Source organism: Galeopterus variegatus, unplaced genomic scaffold, assembly GCF_000696425.1.
Source record: "Galeopterus variegatus unplaced genomic scaffold, G_variegatus-3.0.2 Scaffold291, whole genome shotgun sequence".
Taxonomy (NCBI): domain Eukaryota; kingdom Metazoa; phylum Chordata; class Mammalia; order Dermoptera; family Cynocephalidae; genus Galeopterus; species Galeopterus variegatus.
In genome coordinates, this window is record NW_007726402.1 from 320624 (window position 1) to 343159 (window position 22536).

Sequence of the window (22536 nt, forward strand, 5' to 3'; positions counted from 1 at the left end):
CAATCTTTAAATCTATGCATGCAAATGAACGTTAACAAATAAAAATATAACTGTGATCCATCTTCCAAAATTACTGAACAGAGAGAGATTTTCCAAAAGAAGGCTGCAGAGTGTAAAGCTCAGAAAAACGAGCTCATGACAGCATTTGCAAGACAAGAGTAATTTAAATATACTAAGTCATCAAGGTCTAGCTCAAATGCCACTTTCTCTGTAAAGGATTTTCTTTCCAGGCAGAATCCATTGCTGGCTAAGAACTCTGGTCAATTCTTTACAATAGTCCATCTTACCCTTGGGTATAATCAAAAACCTCTGTTAATGTATCTGTCTCCCCCAGTGAACTAAGTGCATATTGCCTGCCACATTCATGTTAGTGGACAAGTAATTTGGAGAACAAGGTTTGGTAACAGTTAATCTTGTTAGAGGAGAAAAGGAAAGGAAGGATGGGAAGAATAGAAGTAGGACCAAAGACAGAGGTGGGTTACATCATAGGCCCTCTTATTGGCTATCTTTACCAGCCTTACCTAGAGGTCACCTCTTCTAGCAATGGATACGCAAATACATTCACAAAAAGCTAACATGTATTAATAAACAGCAATAGAAATCGTGCGTTCAAAACACATTTAACTAAGGCTTCAAATCATATTCATACATATGAGTCCATGCTAGACTCTCAAATGAAGTTAACATGGTGCCATGAAAAAGAATATTTGGAATTTCAAAAATTGTGTATTAAACAGAATTTTATAGATCCACACAAAAAAACTTCCTTTATAAAAGTATCTTTGATAAGGCAATTATATAAAGAGATTGCACGAATAAAAAAAAATTCTTGATTTACTAACCTCCTTAAATTAAAACACAACTTGGTCTTCAACAGGAAATTGATATCACCAGGCAACCCTACTGCCACAGTAAGAAGTACAATGAACATCACCCTCTCACAAACAAGTATAAACATACTTGCAATTGGAGCAGGCACTGACATACACTGCAACCTACCAAGGTGTCCCTGCAATTGCTACTATATATTTAAAATAGCATTTCCAAAATTGTTTACAAATTAAATAACAAAACCAAGTACATGGAATTGTAAAAACTATATATTGGCCTAAGTGCTAAAAGTCTGCATGAATTTCAGCAAAGTGTGGTTTATCCCAGCAGGTGCTATAAGTTTAATACTCATGACAGTCAGCAAGGATTTTGCCCTGCTAGGAGAACTGCATCCTCTTTGGAGGCACCTAGAACATACTGCATGCACCTATTCCTGTAGGAACAACAAATCAGATTGGAGCTATAATACAAAACAACCCAAAACTTGCACTTCTGCCACCTCATTTCCAAAAAGTCTGGAGAAATTGCTAATTTAAGACGAAGTATTTAGGACAATATTTAGAATTACTGGAAATGATATTATTCATGTTAGATATGTCTGTAACCATAACAGAAAAATCTGATTTGTGTCTTCTGGCAGGTTTTGCTTTGACAATATTTAAACCAATCTGATTGAAGTGTGGTTAATATGCTTTCCATTAATGCTTAACATTACAATGGAATTAATTTTTGCTTACTTTGGGCTGAAACAAAACACAATTGCAATCTTTTGATAACGTAGTAAAGTCCCTTCATTAGGAACACAGGAGATAAAAGTGGTAATATCTACATTCTTTATTTTACTTATGAAGGTGAAATTATTTAAAGCAATATCAGTTCTTTGTCGAATATTTGTACCCCGTAATATAAAATCAGAAATAAATGAGTATTAAGGCAAAACACAAACCAAAAATATTTTTAGAGAAGGTCATAAAACCAATATTGAAATTTCCGAATCTAGGAAAAAGCTATCATAACATGTATACATAAATTTGATCAAGGCACATCATAACATTTAAAGAAAGATTGAAAAATTGATAAGAACAGAAATCCCCACAATTAGTCATCTAGAAGAAGCACTTGTCTGGTTTACTTCAAATATATGTTAACACAAATATTAGATTAATGTACTGACTTTTTTTAGGTTTCCCTTGGATACATATGAAAACAAATCTATCTGCCCATGTTAAGACATATTTAGGATAACTCAACAGCTTGTTGGTTATTATTAGAGTTAAAATAATGTGTTTCAAATCATAATACCTGATATTCTTCTTTTGTACCATTAACTTACCAATTCTTCTCCAATGGAATCATCTTGTATTATGGCTACCCAATTTATGGGTTGTGGGCTATTATTGTATAGAAGTGCATGTTCAATTTTTGATGTTCCAAACAAAACAGAACCAAAGCGTATGCATTCCAACTTTTTGTCAGTACTCATGTTTAACAATTCAATAATTTGTTCAACCACATGAGCTGTGATACTCAAAAGTATCTCAGGACAACTTTGCAAAGTCACTCTATGAGATAATTAAATATGCATATATACATATATTTTAATTAGAATTTGATGTACTTTATTTTTTTCTAAACATTTGGAGAAAGAAACATCTTATAAAAACAAATTATAATTAAAATTTAACAGTCTAATTGTAGTTCCTTTCATACACGTACTAAGCATTATCAAATCCTTCTACCTGTCTGAATCTATGCAGTGGAATGGTATATGTGCAACTTAATTAATTGTCTACTGGAAACAACAAAGTTGGAAAACAATCTCAAGAACTGACTCTAGAAAGGACTCCACGGCATATCCATACCACCAATTATTTCATAAATACTAGCGTTAGATTATTTGCATGGTACTTTCTAGTTCTAGAATAAGAGATTCTTTTCTAACTCATCCTGTCCTCCAACAGCCAATCTCATTCCCATCCTAACAACTTAATTCCCTAAAATCTAAAGTATCTCAGCAAAAACCCACTTCTTTGCTGAAAGGAGTATCTCCCCATAAAACTTCACTTTCCAGACTAATTTCAATTCTCTTTTGGAATTGCTCTCCTACATTTATCCCTCTCTGGCATAAACGTGATCTTTTCAATCTAGACCTTATCAAATACCACAAATAATTCACTATTCCACAACCATTACCTAAGTCCTTATTTTACATTATGTCCTGTAACATTGGGCATCGTTGACAGCATCTGTTTGCGCATCTCTCCTCCCTTAGCTTCCTTGCTATACTTTTCTGGTTTGCCTTCTAATTCACTAAGGCCCTACCTTCTCATTCTTCCAAGACTTAGATTTTTTGTAAACTCCATCAGTAGTGTTGTTTCCCTCTTACTTTTCACACTGTACCTTTCTTCTCAGAGTTATTCTCAACACTTTCATATTTCATCTACCACTTATACACTGATGACCCCCAACCCAATACATTTAGACCAAATTTCTCTCTGGGAATTAAGACAAATGTAAAAGACCCTAACCAGCTCCACCAGAATTCTGAAAATCAAATCACTTCTAACATGTTAAAACTGATTGGAAGAAATTCACCCATAGACTTCTCCCTCCTTTTACCTTCCCTTTCTACAATCAGTCACCTTCAGTCAAATCTACAACGTACCTACAATCTGCATACTTCTTTCCATCCTCCCAGCTTGTACCTTAACTCAGGCATTTATCAATTTCCTCTTGCTTTACTATTATAGTTTCTAGCTAGTCTGCCCAATCCTTAGTCTGCCCAATCCACATTTGTACCCCCTGATATATTTTGCACACTGCTACTAGCATGACCTTTCTAAAGTACACATTAATGAAGACACTCCCATTTTAAAACCTTCTGGAGACTTCTCAGTCTTCATAATAAAACCCAAGCTTCCATTAGGGCTTACAAGAGCTTCTCAAATATTTATAACTGTGACCTTCAGTTAGAAATGTAATTAACACACACACACACACACACACAATTATACGAAGTTTTACAAAACAGCATTTATCCTTCCTATATGCATTCTGATATTTTCTATTTCATTTTTTTGAATACTGGTGGTAACCCATTATATTGATTGCACATTCCACTAATGAACTGAGACATACAACATAAAAAATGCTTGCTTGCCTACAAGGCCCTTTACTGAACCCTACACTATTCTGTTTCTCTGGTCACATCTCACATCACTCCCTACCTCAATCTCTTTGACTTTACATTGCCTCAGATCCCTCAGTGTGTAAATACTGTCTTTTTTGCCTCTAGGATTTCAAGACTTCAACTCTCTCTGCCTGAAATCACTTCTCTAACCCACTCTCCTCACCAACATCCACCTCCCCTACACACACACACGCACACTCACACACACACACACACAATCACACCACTGCTCTTCACATGACTGCTCTTTGCCTGGCTGGCATGGTCCACGCCATGGCAGGATCCTAAAGGAGTCAGCTTGGGCTGCCCTCTCCAAGTTGGCAAGGCCGCTGGATGGAGAGCTGCTGGTAAGGCCACAGCTACGAGCACTTGCTACAACCATAAGGGTTTCTGCCTCGGCTTCATGGCTTTTGCCTTCTCTTTCGATATTTTGGTTAGCGTGGCAGTTCTCTGAATTCCCAAAAGATTATAAAAATAACACAAATAATTATACGGTCATTGGACTAAACATTCCCACACAGGATCTGAGTAAATTGGACAATTCAAAATTATCCCCTTATGATAAATTGACCACACCAACATATGTTCCAAAAGCACTGCTCATGACTCAATATGAGCTGCAGCCTAATGTAAGTTGGCAAACATCATTTACTGGAGGTTATATTAATGGCAAGAGAATGGTTGGCATTAATGAGAAATTATATGATTGGGACAAATTAAGTATATGGGAACTAAACTGTAGAACCCCCTTTAATTGGTGGTATCCAGTTTTAAATAAATCATTAAAAATTAGACATTGGGATAAAAATATATGCTGTAAAATTATTAAACCTGCAAAATTAGACCTAAGAGGCAAATGTAACTGGTTTTGTGAGGGATGGTGCTGTGCACAAGGACACTTTAACATTTAGATCATGATTATAGGGCCACAGTGAATGCATAACTTCAAGATGTGCATGATAATACTGTTCAAATATCCACTGTTCTTTTTCCATATGAACAGTAGGTTCATTCCATTAGAACATAAGATCATTACACCCCTGTTAGAATTTAAATGTTAGCATTGTTCCTTTTAGCAAATTTGTACTTAACATTTAGCAATAGACATAAGTCATATGGTAGTACTGTCTATCACTTTGTAACTGCAATAGTCCCACCCTGTTAATAGGGTAGATATTAACCACAGCTTGCCAACTGGAAAAGGTCACAGATTAACTTCAGGACAATGAGAAGATGGTCCCAATCTGATAGATAACCTGATACCAAAAGGAGGAAGCACAAGCTAATCACCTGAGACGTGCTAACGAAGAAAAAAAAATGGCTTCCCCTGTCCTTTTTAAATTATTAATTCAAGCTTGCTGATGTAATAAAAATGATACCCCAAAACCCCCTGCAGAGAAAAATCTAAATAAAAGGCATTGTCTCATGCTCTACTGTGCTCCAGCTGCAACACGCTGACAGCCCGCAGAGAGAGAATGCGCATATTGATGCATTGAGGTCTCTGTCTGTGTTTTTTATTTTTGCTGGCTTCCTCATCCCTCTTTCAAGGACCCGCAAACTCGACTGGAGCTGGTCTCCGGCACCTGGCTAATTCCTACTCACCAATAATTGTTAGATTCAAATATCCACTTGTTAATGGAGCCCTTCCCTGGTCCATTCCCTCACCCCCATGAATTCCAAATAGGGGCTCCTATATGTGTATCCATATGCCATCCTCTATCTCTTCCCTTTTCTGAGACCATACCCTAGTTCTTGGCATATAGTAGAGACTCAATAAATGAATGCTAAATTTAAAAACAAAGGAGCTAACACAAAGGCACATCTGAAGATTGAAACAGGAGATTATTGGGATCTACATTAGAATTAAGAACCATACATTCACTTTGCCACTTCATTTACAATTCCTGGCTGGTCTGCACAGAAATCCACTTTGATAACAACTGATGACTAAGGCTCCACAATACCACTAGTTGGAAAAATGAGGATGGGTAATAGGCCCTGGTATTCTGTGAAACATACCTAAGGAGAACAAGAGCAGATGGTTTACATCTGGACCCTTACAATGTTGCACTTAATACCTTGGTAGGGAACAGACACACATTAGAGAGTAGACAGTTTACTGTAGATCAAGAATAACTGCTTTAATTATAAGTCCAGTCTCTTGGGTCACCCCCAAAACTTGTGTCTAGTGTTAGGACTCAACCCTCATCATTTGCTAAAATATATTGTCTCCTTACTATGTTCAGACACTTATTCTAAGAACTTTGCATATGTTATCCTATTTAATCCTTGTAACAATTCTATGATACAGATTCAATCATTACCTCCATTTTACAAATAAGAAAATAGAAGCCTAGAAGTGTTGAATGACTTGTTCAACATCACACAACTAGTGTGGTAGATTAGATTGTTTACCCCAATACTTTACACTACCCTGCATTCATACCCTTACCCTGTCATGTACAAAGTGTGTTTTCCTACCCCTTGACTTTGGGCTTGATCAAGTGATTTGCTTTGGCCAATAACGTGTGTGTGGAATTGAAGCATGCCAGTTCCAACCCAAATGCACTTCCACCATGGGAAGTGGGAAGTGTTTCTCCTGAATAGCTGCTGTTCATTCGGCCTATTCCCCAGAATGAGCAAGTATGGGACAGACCTACCCAGGAACCCACAGACCTGAAATGAGAAACAGAATAGCCCCAGCATAAAGCAGAGGACCCAGCTGAGCCCGGCCTAGATCAGTCATGTTACAAGCCAATCATCATGCACCTGAACAATGAAAAATAATTGCTGTTTTAAGATATGATGTGTTGAGGTGGTTTGTTACACAGCAATAGTTAACTACAACAGCTAGTAACTAACGAATAGAGCTGGTATTTGCACTATAATGTTTCTGGCCACAGCGCTCACACTTATAGCCACTACCACTTCCTTGGAGATGGATTTATATGGTTCATGCAGCATAAGGGCAAAGGGGACGGGTTTCTGGAATCAAATGGCATATGAGAAAGAAGAGACAAAGATTTCTTATTCTACAAGCAGAAATAGTTCATAATTTATGGTCATGTTTGGTGCCTACAGTACACCATGTGGTCCTTGAGATCAGAACTATCTATGTTTCATCTCTGTGGTCCCAGTGCTCCATATACTGCCTAGCACCAAGCAGTGCTCAAAATAGGTCCAGCAAATGGAAGCAGCCAATCACTAGTTTCTTTGCTATTATTGTACAATATTAACACAAATGAGCATGTTGCCAACATAAAGTTTTGCAAATTCTCAATTCACCATTTCTAAATCACATTTAATGATATTTTCCAAAATTATTCATTTAACTTAGGAGAACAAAGGTACTGAAAATATAAAAAGACTTTTTGATTTAAATTCAGAGATGACCTGATGGAAAAAGCAAATAAATGCAAAATAACACAATTTGTTAATTTAATCATTTTATAGATGTGCTAGTGACATAATATTTAAGGTTCATTTTTTATCTGTCATTAAATAAAAAAAATGTAAAATTATATCCATTTCAAATAAATAGGTATTATTGACAGTTCTCTAGGGGAAAAAAAACAAAACAAAACATGAGTTCAGTTAAGGCTGAGTCAGTGAAACAGCTTCCTATATTGTAACCACTTTGACATAATTTGACAAAAGCATGTAAGTGAATGCTTCAAAAGCTTATTCAAGAACAGCCCAAAATCCAAAAGAACATTGTTCAATCTTTAAACATATTAAAATAGTGGGTACGTCAACATTATCATTTCTTATATAATTTTAATACGAGAAACTATTTCTCTGTTTTGTTTTATAATTGCTAACAACATGTCCTCAAGGACATTATCCTAAGAGAAGACTGTCATTGAATACAGGTATTACAAATGGAACTTTTGTGATCAGACTTTTATCTCTTCAGATATGACACTGGATACTGTGTGAAAAATGAATTAAAAGGAGATAAGGGGTGATTTCAGGTATATAATTTAGATTGGTGTAGTTACTAGGCAAGGGAAGAAGATGGCCTGTTGTAGAACTGTGGCCAATGGGACAGAAAAAAGTAGGATTACTGACTTAAGTAGGAAGTGAATAGACAAAGCTTGCTATGGCTGAATAAGAGGGTAGGTGGTGAGAAAGAGAGAGGTGTCGAGCATTTTGCCAAGTTTCTAACTTGCCCAAATACATGGTGGTGACATTCCATGAAAAAGAGAAAAGAAGGATTGGGGGAAGCTGATGAGCTCCGTACTGTATAGATCTGGGAGTAGTCAGTGAAATAAAAGGAGTGGAAGTACCACCCAGGGAGAGTCCATTGACTGAGGAGTATGGAGAGTACATTGACTGAGGAGCCATGAAGGTCCACGGCACACCCTAAGGATCACTCACTTTTAATGAACCAAAAAAAGGAACAGCAATCTACAAAGGGGTGGGGAGGAGGAGGGGAATTGGTGGATTAATGTGTACAAAGCTATGCTCTCTATTCTAAGTGAATCATTGTACAGCATATGCATGTATTGAAACAGCACAATGTACCCCATAAATACATATGAATAAATGCTAAAATGAAATAAAAACAGAGAAAGAACTGAGAAGGGAGAGGTAATAGAAAAAGAATAATTATAACATTAATAGCTAATATTTATTGAATACTTAATATATACCAGAATGTACTAAGCATTTTATTAACCATCACCACAATTACGAGAGGAAGGTATTATCTTTTTCTTTAATGTATATGTGAGGCAACGGATGTTCAGGAGAAGTAAACTCTTTGCCTATGGCCTCCCAGCTTGTAAATGGTGCAACCAAGATTTGGGCCCTGATCAACTTCACTCCAGGACCTGAGCTAATAACCACTATTCTATATGGGAAAGTGAAGGGTCACAGAAGCCAAAGTGGTGTTTTGCTTTGTTTTGTTTTGCTTTGTTTTGTTTTGCTTTTTTTCCCAAACTCTGAGAGATCACGGAACCAAAACAACTAAACAAAGGTTTATTGAGTGCTTGCTATATGCCCAGCATTATACTATGCATAAAGAGTATATTGAGATTCCATGACATCAGTTCCCAAGAAAACAAAACTAAAACCAAAAAACCTGTACTGAGAATAAGTAGGAGATGCTTTTCTGGATCTTCCTTAGTAACTCAGAGTTTTAGTGAAGAACCATTAAGCTTTCGATGAAAGGTGATTAAACTCAGAGGTAACCTGTTTCATCCCATATGAGCATACTAAAGAGTTCAAAAATTAGTCATTTGGAGACTTGTGGAACCTGGTACATCCTTAGTGTGCTTAGACTCAAGGAAATTTAAAAATTGCATAAGAAATAACACTTGCCTTGGATACGTGCCACTTTATAGCATCCTATAAAACTACAAACTCTGGTCACCCTGGCTTGATCGTATAGAAACTTTGTACAAAAATGTACTTAATAGCTTCTAAAAGTATTTTGGAGGAGTATAGGCAAGGTAACAATGTACACTTCACCACTCAATGTCTAAGGTGATTCTCTAGAGAAGGTAGAACCCAGATTCATAAAACACACAGATTTTTGCAAAGGACCTTACATCTCAGACATAGCTGTGGGTACCATTACATCTCTTGTGATGTCCTAGGTCTTATCTGTGGCCAAGTCTATTTGTTTATTTTACATAGCTTATTAGCAACATCTGACATAGTTTGCCACTACTATCTTCTTGGGAAAAAAAGCAAAACAAAACAAAGCAAAACAAAACAAAGCAAAACACCACTTTGGCTTCTGTGACCCTTCACTTTCCCATATAGAATAGTGGTTATTAGCTCAGGTCCTGGAGTGAAGTTGATCAGGGCCCAAATCTTGGTTGCACCATTTACAAGCTGGGAGGCCATAGGCAAAGAGTTTACTTCTCCTGAACATCCATTGCCTCACATATACATTAAAGAAAAAGATAATACCTTCCTCTCGTAATTGTGGTGATGGTTAATAAAATGCTTAGTACATTCTGGTATATATTAAGTATTCAATAAATATTAGCTATTAATGTTATAATTATTCTTTGAAGATGGCAAAGTCTACTCAAATAATCAAGGATGCTGAGGGGAAGGAGGAAATGACTGCAATTCAAGGCATGCTAAAATAATATATATATTTTTTCCATCTTCAAAGATAAAAGCTGAGAGACAACAGGGGGTATTATCATACCATGAAATTGTAAACGGGATCACAGAGTTCATTAACTTACAAAGTACTAATATTAAAGACATCTTAAAGAATGAACTATGTCTCTACGGAAAGAAAAGACAAGAGCTACTTTGCAAAGTCAGTAAACCTAGGAACCATTTTTATAATAGGTGAGAAAACAAAATGTATTCAACAACATTTAGCTAAATCTATGGATGATTACTCCATGATAGGCTATTAAAATAAACCATCAAGAAGTTGTTGCATAAACTTTGGGGTCAAACAAAACCAAAGATAATAAATCCAGTGACACTACCAGAGAAAGAAAAAAAAGCTATACAAATCATAAATCTGCTGAGTGTGAATTTTTTTAGTGTCTTCTTAAGTACAAATATAAACTTGTAAGCATTTGAACTTTAGCTCAAAAACTATAAAATATTTATCACATAAAATAATTTTTAAAATTTTCATTAAAGGGCCGGCCCGGTGGCGCACTGGATAAGTGTGCCGCTTGGGAAGCGCGGCGGCGCTCCCGCCCAAGGGTTCGGATCCCACATACAGACCGGTTCCCACTCACTGGCTGAGTGAGGCGCGGGGGCAACGCTGAGGGTTGCAATCCCGTTGCCGGTCCCCAGTCCGGTTCGGGGGCAACATTGAGGGTTGCGATCCGTTGCCGGACACGGAAAAAGACAAAAGACAAAAGACAAAAAAAAAAAAAATTTCATTCAAGTAAATTTTTGTTGCTGAATCTATTTTCTGCATAAGTGTTTTTCTTCATGAATATACATTATTATTATCATGAATACTTATATATTGTGCTTGTAGATAATAAAAACTTTATGACACTTTACATGCATTTAGTACTGTGAATATAATATATGTTATGAATTTTGGTATTGGTGGAAACAATAATATTATTCAATGCTAAGAATAAGGGGCAAAATCAACATTAAGAAAATGTTATTTGAAAACAATTTGTTTCAGTTCGTAAGCTAATAGTAATCAACGTTTCACAGTACTCAGTTATAATAAACCTAACCAAGTTAGGACAAATCTATGTACAGACAAAAAATTAACACAATACTAGTAGCCAATGTAGATTATTTTTCCTAAAATATATAGACCAAGATCTGCAGCTTAATTTTATTGATTTTATTTTATTAAGTAAAATGATATTAAATATTCAATTAAAATCAAAACTTTTTCTTTTTATATATAGAGAGGTTTTATATTCAATAAAACTGTACAATTTGATGAGATTTTAGAATAAAAAGAGGATATATTATTGTGATCAAATTTTAAAGGATTTTGAATAGACAACAGTTAAGAGAAATTTTGGTAAGTAAATAAAAATCTCTCAATTACACATCACTGCCCTTAAATATAACCAGAAAATCTAAAGGTCTGTACAGCCTGTAATCACTCACCATAAGAGACTCCATCCTTAACCTTGGAGTCAGACCTCAAATGAGCCCAATATTCCATAATCCAACAGGCATCAGACATTCACTCATTTAAAAACCAAGGCAAGGAAAGTGAAATGAGTAACATTCAATGAGGAACAGTTATGAGTTTTATTCCTTTACATCCTAGAAAGAATTTAGTAAAGTGACAGACTGCTTTTGTCTTAATAATTTCCAATGCTCAATCGGGCGACCCCAGAGAACAAACCTCAGTTAGTGGAAAGAGGTTTGGAATACATATTCAACAAGCCATTTCAGAGAAAATATTCTCCCTGTCTGGAGCTAGTCCTCATGTTGGATTGGGAGAAATGGCAATGTTTCAACCTCAGATGCTGACCATCTGATCAGAAAACTGAAGGGATAAGCGATTTTATGCCTACTGTATGCTGTCAATGAAAAGTGTGCACATGAACACACACACACACACACACACACACACACACACACACACACACTCCCCTCTTTATGGAAACTCTCCGGCCACAGTAAGAATCTCTGGAAATAATCCACTCTGGAGAAGAGAGAAGCATTTATTCTTTCAACAAAAAATAAGTAAAAGCCTTTGAGGGACTATGATGTGAATTCAAAGTTGAATATGATAGAGAAAGAGGACAAATATTTATTAAGTGCCTATAATGGGCCACGTACCTTAAGCTAGTAAGGCACTATGCCTTAATTCTGTCTCTGGATGTCTGGAAAAACTATGCCATTCCTACGACACCATCTTGCCTCCTATCTTCAGGGAGATCACCAGTCATCTCAGAGCCAGGCTGTGTTAATCAAGATAATAAGTAAGCAGGTTCAGTTTTTCCTGAATTATTGCCGAACCCGTGATGGGAGCATCGCTGTGCTACCAGCACCGCGCTCTCCCAAGTGAGCCACGGAGTCGGCCCCAAAACTCTTAAAAGTTAGGGAAATGTTACTATCACTCCTATGTTACAAATAAAAAAAACCCCAAAGACTCAAAAAGCTTAAATGACGTTCATAAGTAGTTATCTGGATATAATATTGGTGAGCCTATCTTAGAACTCATTTTGTTAGGCTTCAGATACATTACTCTTACAAACCTAACAATGATAACAACAGCACCAATTATACAGTAAAAGCTGATCTTTACCGAGTTCTTAAGTTATGTGCCAGAAACATGCATTAAGTCATTTGAGCCTCATAGTACACAACCGCTCAAATACAAATACATACGTACATACGTACATGCATACACACATAAATACATAAATAAGAATATCTGAACAAAATATTCACAAATACTGCTTTATACACTGGTGGTCTTGGCCTTTTGGAATGCATGTTTACATGTGAGTGTTTGTGTATTATTGGATAGGTACTAACATTACAGGAATCAGCCAAGACTGTCTAAGATATATTGCATCTTCAATGTTCTTCTCAAAAAGAGATTGTAAATTTGTGACAGGAAAAGGAAAGATCAATGACCTTAGTACACATAATTGTATTAATTATGAATCTGCAGGATCTTAAAGAGGAAACCATTACATACATGATATAATATGTGAAGCCAAACATTTTTTTCAAACTATTCCTCCAGCTGGATGCAGGAAAGGGTCTTAATAATTTCTTAGAAATTTTCATACACACACACAGAGTCTACCTCAATATTAAAGGTTTGGTAATATATAATGATTTCTCTGCCTCTCCTATTGCTTTCTCCTTCTCTTGTATAAAATCTTGAAAACTTGTTCTGGCTCCATACATACCACAGCATATCAAGAGAGTTGACTTCTGAGGACAACAAAGTATCTTACCAACTATCAGGGGAAAAGCCTACCTATGAGCCATAGGTGAAGGAATCTCTAGAGAAGAAGAGCATAACAAACACACCAATTCTCAGTACAGGTGGTCTTCAAATTCAGGGATGCTCTGATAGGTAAACAAATATCGTCCAGTGATATAAAGGCATCTTCCAATTTTACTCTTTCATAAAATATATTTGCCTGACAGCAGGACTGTAGCCTACAGGTTTTGTTTCCTCACCCCCTTTCCTACAATTCCTCTTCCATCACTTTATTCAAAAGAGGGACTAGATCTCACTTTTCCTTAATTTAACTCTGATGAATTTTTCTGAAGTGAAAATATTTCTGGGGCACCAAAGTAAGGGACAATCAGAAACATTGGTGTTGATATTGAGAAAATAAATCACCAAAATGATTAGATGACAAATCTATTTACATGAGGTGCTTTTCAATTTTCTCACATCAGCATTGAAATAGGAGGATACAAGTGAGTTAGCTGACAAACTGTTAAAAATAATACTTGATAAACACTTGCTGTAATTTAACCATATAAATTTAAAGAGTTCAAAAAATTGTGAGACATTGCTACAATAAAAATTTTCCATTCCAATCTACACATAAAGAGAAAGTTTCTCAGCATTTACATCAAAAAATTTAAAAATGGGAATAAAATTCACATGGAATTCATTTAAGCAGTAAGTTACCATCATCCATAAACATGCTAACTAAATAAAATTTTCAAATGTCCCATCCATCTGATTAAGAAAAATATTTCAAATAGCATTTTCTTTTATGTTAGAAAAACTATCAACCTCAGTTTGATAGATGGAGTTTAAATCAATTTATATTTATAATATCATTAGTAACAAATGTTAAAAACATATATGGAATTATTACTACAGGAAATTTATTTATACACACATTTGTATGTATAATGCATGCACATATGATCGTATGTATATATACATATATATGGGTATAAATTATATACACATTTGCATATGCTTTTTATTCCTGGTGACGGTGAAAAAACTTCTAATCATAAAAATATAATACAGGCCTTCCTTTCTGTCATGGAGGCACTTAAGATCCCTCCCAGATGCCCCATGTGGCATCACCTCAGACCCAGTCCAGCAGTTACCAGTAGGGGCTGTGAGAGCCATAGGGAGAATGCCTGGATACCTGGAAGCCAGGAAACGCCAACCAGGAGTCAAGCGGTTGAGTGAGCACCCCTGCAAAAGGGCACCCAGCCAGAAACTGCCACTACTGCCAGCAGCTTCCTCCATTCCCACTGACCAACCAATAGCTAAGCAGCTGAGTGAGCACCCCCATGAAAGAGCACCCACCAAGAAGCTCCCAGCAGCCCCCTCCCTTCCTGTAGCCTGACCAGGAGGTAAAGTGTGCATCCCACAACAGGGCAGTGCCACAAACACCATTTCCATGCAGGTGGTCTACCATAGCCACCGCCACAGGTACTGCTACCTAAGGATGACCCACTGCCATAGAAACAGCAAGGACCACCCTGCAGGCAGCCCACCACACACTTGACTGCATCAACACAAGAAGAGTCACCAGCAGAGCCTGCAAATACAGGAGGAAGTCTTTCTCCTCAAAGCCCACTACAGAGTAATAGAAGAAACAACTGCTCTACCAGATGACCAGGCACCAATGAAGAGACACTAGGAATACAAATAAACAAGAAAATATGACACCACCAAAGGAATACAGTAATTCTCAAGTAGAAGTATGACACCACCAAAGGAATAAAGTAATTCTCAAGTATTAGACACCATAGAGCAAGAAACTCTTGAAATGTCTGAAAAGGAATTCTGAGCAACAGTCTTAAGAAAGTTCAAAGAGATAAGAGAAGACTCAATTAGAGAACAAAAAAAAAGTATCTAGGATATGAAGGAAGAAATTTACAAAGAGATCAATACCTTAAAAAAGAATGTATCAGAATGCCTGGAATCTAAGGAGTCATTCAATGAAATAAAAAACACAACTGAGAGCTTAAGCAGCAGGTTAGATCAAGCAAAATGAAAAATTCCGTTTCTCAAAGATGGTCTTTCCAAAATAACCCAGGGAGACAAAGAAAGAAAAAAGGAATTTTAAAAAATGAAGAAAACCTAAGACAGCTAGTAGGCAACCTTAACCACACAAACACTCAACTCACCGTATTCCAGATGGGAAGGAGAAAGGAAAAGGCATTGAAAACCTACTCAGGGAAATAATAATGGAAAATCTCCCAGGTATAGGGAGTGACAAAAATCTTCAGATCTACAAAGCCCAAATAGATTCAGTCCAAATAGATTCAGTCCAAAAAGATCCTCCCCAAGACACATGATAGCCAAACTGGCAAAGCTCTAAAACAAAGAGAGAATCTTAAAAAAAGCAAGAGAAAAGTGTCAAGTCACCTATAAGGCAGCTTCCATCAGACTAACAGTAGACTTCTCAACTAAAACTCTACAGCCCAGAAAAAAATGGGATGATACATTCAAAATACTGAAAAAAAATTGTTAATCAAAAATTCTATGTCCAGCAAGTCTATCCTTCATAAATGAGAGAGAAATAGTGTATGTATTTCCAAGACATACAAAAACTACAGGAGTTCACCACCACACAATCAGCCCTGCAACAAATTCTCAAGGGAGTCATACATCTCAAATCCAAAAAATGATAATCAGTATTTGGAATACATAAGAAAGAACAAAACCCACTGTTCAAACAAAAGTGAGAACAAGAAAGAAAAAATAAACTAAATCATACCACCTCAAAAAAACCTACAAACACTGAAGATGAATAATAAAAAGGGAAAAAAAGGAACAAGAGATATTTAAAACATCTAAACAAAAAGCAATAAAATGCCAGGAGTAAAACAATACCTATCAATAACAATCCTAAATGTAAATGGATTAATATCCCCATTCAAAAGATGCAGACTGACTGACTGGATTAAAAAACTAGACCCAACTATATGCTGATTTTCAAAAGACTTAACTCATCAGTAAAGGCACACACAGACTAAAATTGAAAGGACTGAAAAAGATACACCGTGAAAATGAAACCCAAGGGCCAAACCCGTGGCGCACTCGGGAGAGTGCAGCACTGGAAGCGCAGGAGCGCTCCCGCCGCGGGTTCGGATCCTATATAGGGATGGCCGATGCGCTCACTGGTTGAGTGCGGTGTGGCCAATCTCAAAAAAGAAAAAGACAAAAAAAGAAAATGAAACCAAAAACAAGCAGGAGTAGCTATATAAAAGGAATTCAAACAACTGCACAGTAAAAAAAAAAAAAAAATAATCCAATTGAAAAATGGGCAAAGGAGCTGAATAAGCATTTTTCGAAGGAAGACACACAAATGGCCAAAAGGTACATGAAAAAATGTTCAACATCACTAGTCATCAGGCAAATACAAACTAAAACCAGACAAAGATATCATCTCACCCCAGTCAGACTGGCTATAATTTAAAAAACAAAAAAACAAAAAAAACAGAGAATAACAAATGCTGGTGAGGATGTGGAGAGAAGGGAACACTCCTTCACTGTTGGTGGAATTGTAAATTAGTACAACCACTAGAGAAAACAGTTTGGAGGTTTCTCCCGAGGTTTTTTTTGAGACCGGCCACACCGCACTCAGCCAGTGAGCGCTGTGAGCACACCGATCATCACTATATAGGATCCGAACCCGCGGCGGAAGCGCTGCTGCTCCCAGTGCTGCACTCTCCCGAGTGCACCACGGGCTCGGCCCAGAGGTTTCTCAAACAACTACATATAGATCTTCCATACGATCCAGCAATCTCACTTCTGGGTATATATCCAAAGGAATGAAAATCATAATGTCAAAGGGATACCTGCACTCCCATGTTCATTGCAGCTCTATTTATAATAGTCAAAATATGGAACCTACCTTAATGTCCACTGATAGATGACCAGATAAGGAAAATGTGGTATATATACTCCATGGAATACTACTCAGCCATAAAAAAAGAAAAAAGTGAAATCCCACCATGTGAAGCAGCAAGGGTGAGCTTGGAAAAAATCATGTTAAGTGAAAAAGCCAGACATAGAAAGAGAAATACTGCATGTCCTCACTCATAAGTGGGTGGTAAGAAAGAAGAAAAGGAAGGAAGGAAGAAAGGAAGGAAGGAAGGAAGGAAGGAAGGAAGGAAGGAAGGAAAAGGAAGATAGGAAAGCCCACAACTCATGATCTTTCAGAAGGAGAGAACAAATCTGTGCTTACTAGAGGTGAGAAGGGGAAGTGGGGAGGGGGGAGGGGAGAGATTGGGTAAGGGGCATAAAGAGTAATTATGATTTGTAATAATGAATATGTTAATAATATTGATTTGATCAAAGCATGTTGTTCGCAGTTAATAGTAGTCAATGCTGTACCCAAAACATATTTATCATCAATTATGCTTCAAAAAAAAAAAAATGTTAATGCACTATGATGTGATGCTGTGGTGAAAAATAGAATGGGACTACAAATTGAGGGAAAAAAGATGAAGTAAAATTTTCAATGGTTTACAGGTCACTTAGGTATTTCCATCTTACTGGACACAATTTAAAGAGGCTTGTAACTATCTTACTTTCAAATAGTAACACATACTATATATGTATATATGCAATCGCATCTTTGCAACTATTCAAACTCATGATGAAAACTATTGGATATTTTAAAATGTGCAAGAAAAACATAGTTTTTAGGAATACATAAAAAATTCCTAATTATATCATCTTTGTACTAGACCACTTTTGGAAGTACAGAATGATATATAGAAACGTGGAAATAAAACATCATGTAATTTATTTATGAGTTGACTTCTTCATTCTTTCTCAGGATTAGCTATACCACAAATAGAAGAGGCATTACATGTCTAATCCATTTACAAAGAATCTGAAGTAAAAATCGATTCTGCTCACTCCAAGAGAGTACTTTGTTTTTTGGTTTTTGTTTTTTTTTCTAATCACATTCCATTCATGCCATTAGGGGGTTATCCGGATGCAGTTGGGTTAACTTCATTTACAAAATATTTACCAAACATACACCATTTAAAAGATAGAGGCAATCGAGACTCCCCTGAACCTCAAAAATTTCACAATCTAATGTAGAGAAACAAACAAATATAGACTTCTGGTTCGGATAAGATTGCATAAACCCATTTTCCATGTTACTTCCCACTAAATGCAACTATAAACCCTAGAAATGGTGCAAGAGGCAAGCAAAGGAAAATGGTGAGAGGTAGTAAAAAGTGAGCTTGCTTGTTTGGGATGCCAGGACTGGAGAAATGACAGCAGCAGGGTATATAACAATCCTCCAACCAACAGAGGAAGGATACGCAGAACCTAGTAACAAAATGCAATCCAGTTAGGCTTTCTTCTTCTGAATCAAACAGGAGCCCCTCTGAACAAACCAGGTAAGCCTGACAGCACCAGCCATGGGAATCAATTGGAAGGTCTACCAATCATAAGTGACAAGAAGAAAAACTCTCTTTCCCCACCAGGCCTCAGATCGCCCTTTTCTGTCAAAAGATAGGAAGGTGGTTGGGTGAAACCAGCAGAAGCAGCAGCAACAGTAAGCAGCTACATTTGGGAATCCTCTTTGTGTCTCCTGGCCCAAGCCTCTCTTTCCCCACCTAAAGACACCTGGAAAGGGGACAGAAACTGCAAGTGTAATCTAGATATAGAACCCGGCCCAGAACAACAAACTTATTGTCCCACAACTCAAGATTATTCCCTCTCTGCCCAGGGGACCTGGGCAGCCAGGCAGCCCTTGAATACAGTTTCCACCTTATTCCTCCCCCACTAACAGATATTTGGCAATCAGGCTTAGAAAAAATGTCTCCACTCCTTTATGCAGCATAGCAGGAGACAGTGGGAGCACCAGTGATAACATATAAACCAAATGGATCAAAATAATTCCACAAAGGTATTGAAAACTTAACTGGAATCGCAACTACCAACATACAAAAGTAGGCCAAGAAACGTGCTAAATCTGAATAAGGAAGTTTTCTTTTAAAATTAAAGATTTAAATAACCTAGAGTCTTCTAACATAACAGAGAAAAAAAAAAAAAAACATTCAACATACAATTAAAAACCATCTATCATACTAAGGTCCAAGAAAGTCACAATTTTAATGAGAAAAGACAATCAACTGATAACCTTGAAATGAACTTGAGGTTGGAATTATCTGACAAAGATTTTAAAGAAGCTGACCAAAAAATTTTCTTGAAAATAATAAATAAAAACTCTCAAAAAAGAAATACAAGCTATAAAAAATAATCAAATGGAAATGATAAAACTGAAAAAAACAACAAACAAAATTAAAAACTCAGTGATGAACACAATATTAGAATGGGAAAGACAGAAGATAAAATCAGTGAAATTGAAGACAAAGCAATAGAATTTACCCAGTCTTAATGGAGAGAAATACAAGCTGGAAAAAAAAAAAAAATGAGCAAAGCCTCAGGGGCCTATGGAACGATAATAAATTTAACTGACATATATAGAATAGTCTGCCTAACAAATGAAAAGGAAACATTTGTTTCAAGCACTCGTGGAACACTCACCAAGATAGACCATATTCTGAACCATAAAGCAAAAGTGAATACATTTAAAATATCTGAAATCATGTGCAGTGTTTTATCTGACCATACTAGAATCAGACTACAGACCAAAAAGACAATAGGAAATTCCCTAAACATGTGAAAATTAACATACTTCTAACTAATCAATGAGTCAAAGAGAAAGTCACAAAGAAAATTTAAAAAATACATAGAAATGAGTGAAAACGAAAAATACAATATAAAAAATTTGTGGGGCACAGCTAATGCAGTGCAGAGGGTCATTTATAGTACTATGTGCTTACATTAGAAATGAGGAAATGCCTCAAATCAACAAACTAATTTCCACCCTCAAGAAACTAGAAAAAGAAAGCAACATAAATTAAAATCAAGCTGATGTAAAGAAATAGAAAAGAGGGCCGACCCCGTGGCACACTCGGGAGAGTGAGGTGCTGGGAGTGCAGTGACGCTCCCGCCGCGGGTTCGGATCCTATATAGGAATGGCCAGTGCTCTCACTGGTTGAGCACGGTGTGGGCAACACCACATCAAGGGTTGCGATCCCCTTACCAGTCACGAAAAAGACAAAAAAAAAAAAAAAACCACAGGTTCGGATCCTATATAGGAATGGCCAGTGCTCTCACTGGTTGAGCACGGTGTGGGCAACACCACATCAAGGGTTGCGATCCCCTTACCAGTCACGAAAAAGAAAAAAAAAAAAAAAAAAGAAATAGTAAAGAGCAGCCATCTATGGAATTTAAAACAAAATGGTGGGAAAGTCAGTGATAAAAAGCCAACTCTTCAAAAAAATCAATAAAGTTGATAAATCACTAACAATAATTAAAAAAACAAAATACAAACATTACACAATACACACATTACCAACATCAAGAATGAAGTAAGGGATATCACTACAGATGTTGCAGCAACTTAAATATAATGAGGAAAAACTACTAACAACTCCATACTCATAATTTTGACAATTTAGAATTAGACGAACTCCTTGAATATTACAAATTACAATAACTCAACCAACATGAAACAGGCAATATGAATAGCCCTATAAGCATCAAAACATTGAATTCATAGTTTAAACATCCTGAAAGAGAAATCTCGAGGCCCAGGTAATTTCACTAGTGAACTGTACCATTTAAAGCACTAGCATCAATATTACACAAGCTCTTCCAGAAAAGAGAAGAGGGAACACTTTCAGATTAATTCTATAAGACTAGTACTACCCTAATAGTAAAACGAAGCAATGACAATACAAAACAAACAAACAAGTATGCAAATAAAGCTATAGACCAATAACTGTCCTGATCTGGGGCACAACAATAAAACATTACCAAATCAAATCCCAAAATGTATAGGAAGAATAATACACCATGACCAGGAGGAATTTATTCCATATATGCAAGGGCAAGGCTAGTTTAATATTCAGAAATCAATCAGTATAACCCACCATATCAGTAACTTACCGAAAAATTCATATGATCATATGAATTAATACAAAGGAAGCATTTGACCAAATTCAACACTCCTTCATACTAAAAACTATCGGCAAATTAGAATAGATGGAAATGACTTTAACTTGATAAAGACCATCTAAAAATACTGACAGCTAAAATCACACTTAATGGTGAAAGACTGAATGGTTTCTTCTAATAGTGAGAGCAAGAAAAGGATGTCTACTCTCACCACTCTTACTCAACATAGTAACTGAAAGTTCTAGCTGTGGAAATAAAGCAAGAAAAAGAAATAAAGGGCATACACATTGGAAGGAAAAAAAAAGTACTTCTATCTCCAGATGACGATTGTTTACATAGGTGATAACAAGGAATCTAAAAAACAAACAGACCAAAAACTCAAAGTTGATAAACCATTAGCAATACTAAAAAAATAAATAAATAAAAGGATTGAGTTCAGCAAGGTCAGAGGATACAATATCAACAAACAAAAATTAATCACATTTCTATACACTAACAAAGAACATGCAGAAATCAAAATTAAAAACAATACCAATTTCAGCCACTCCGAAGAAAATAAAATAATTATACACTTAGCAACACACATGCAGGATCTTTGTGCTGAAAATTACAAAATGCTGATAAAAAAAATTTAAAAAGATCTAAACAAATGGAAAGACACAGTACGTTCATATATCGGGAGACTTACCATAGTAAAGATGTCAATTTTCCTCAAATTCATCTATAGGCTTAACACGATTTTTATCAAAATCCCAGCAAGTTTTTTTTTTTTTTTTTGTAGGCTCAGAAAGCTTATTCTAAAATTTATATTATAGACATTAGGACAGCTAAATAATCTTGACATGTAAGGATAAATTGTGAAAAATTACCAGATATTAAGAATTACCATTTAGCAAAGATAATTAAAGTGTCATGATGTTGGAAGAGGCATTGACACATAAAGCAATGGAACAAAATACAAAACCAAACCAAAGTATGCTTAAAGGTGCAAAGTCTTTACAAATGTGCGCAATCAAATCAATAGAGGAAGATAGCTTTTTCAACAAATGAGGTCAGAGCAATTGGATAGCTACAGCTGGGGGGGGGGGGG

At 36.3% G+C, this 22536-nt stretch overlaps 1 protein-coding gene across 1 annotated transcript in view; it reads right to left on the reverse strand.

Moving 5' to 3' along the window:
- LOC103585967 (uncharacterized protein CXorf22-like) overlaps positions 1-22536 on the reverse strand; it is a 34870-nt gene that overhangs the window by 2902 nt on the left and 9432 nt on the right. The window contains 4 exon segments of the mRNA XM_008567077.1: positions 1569-1730; positions 2166-2393; positions 5904-6040; positions 21755-21800. Of these exon segments, the coding sequence (XP_008565299.1) occupies positions 1569-1730; positions 2166-2393; positions 5904-6040; positions 21755-21800 (573 nt within the window).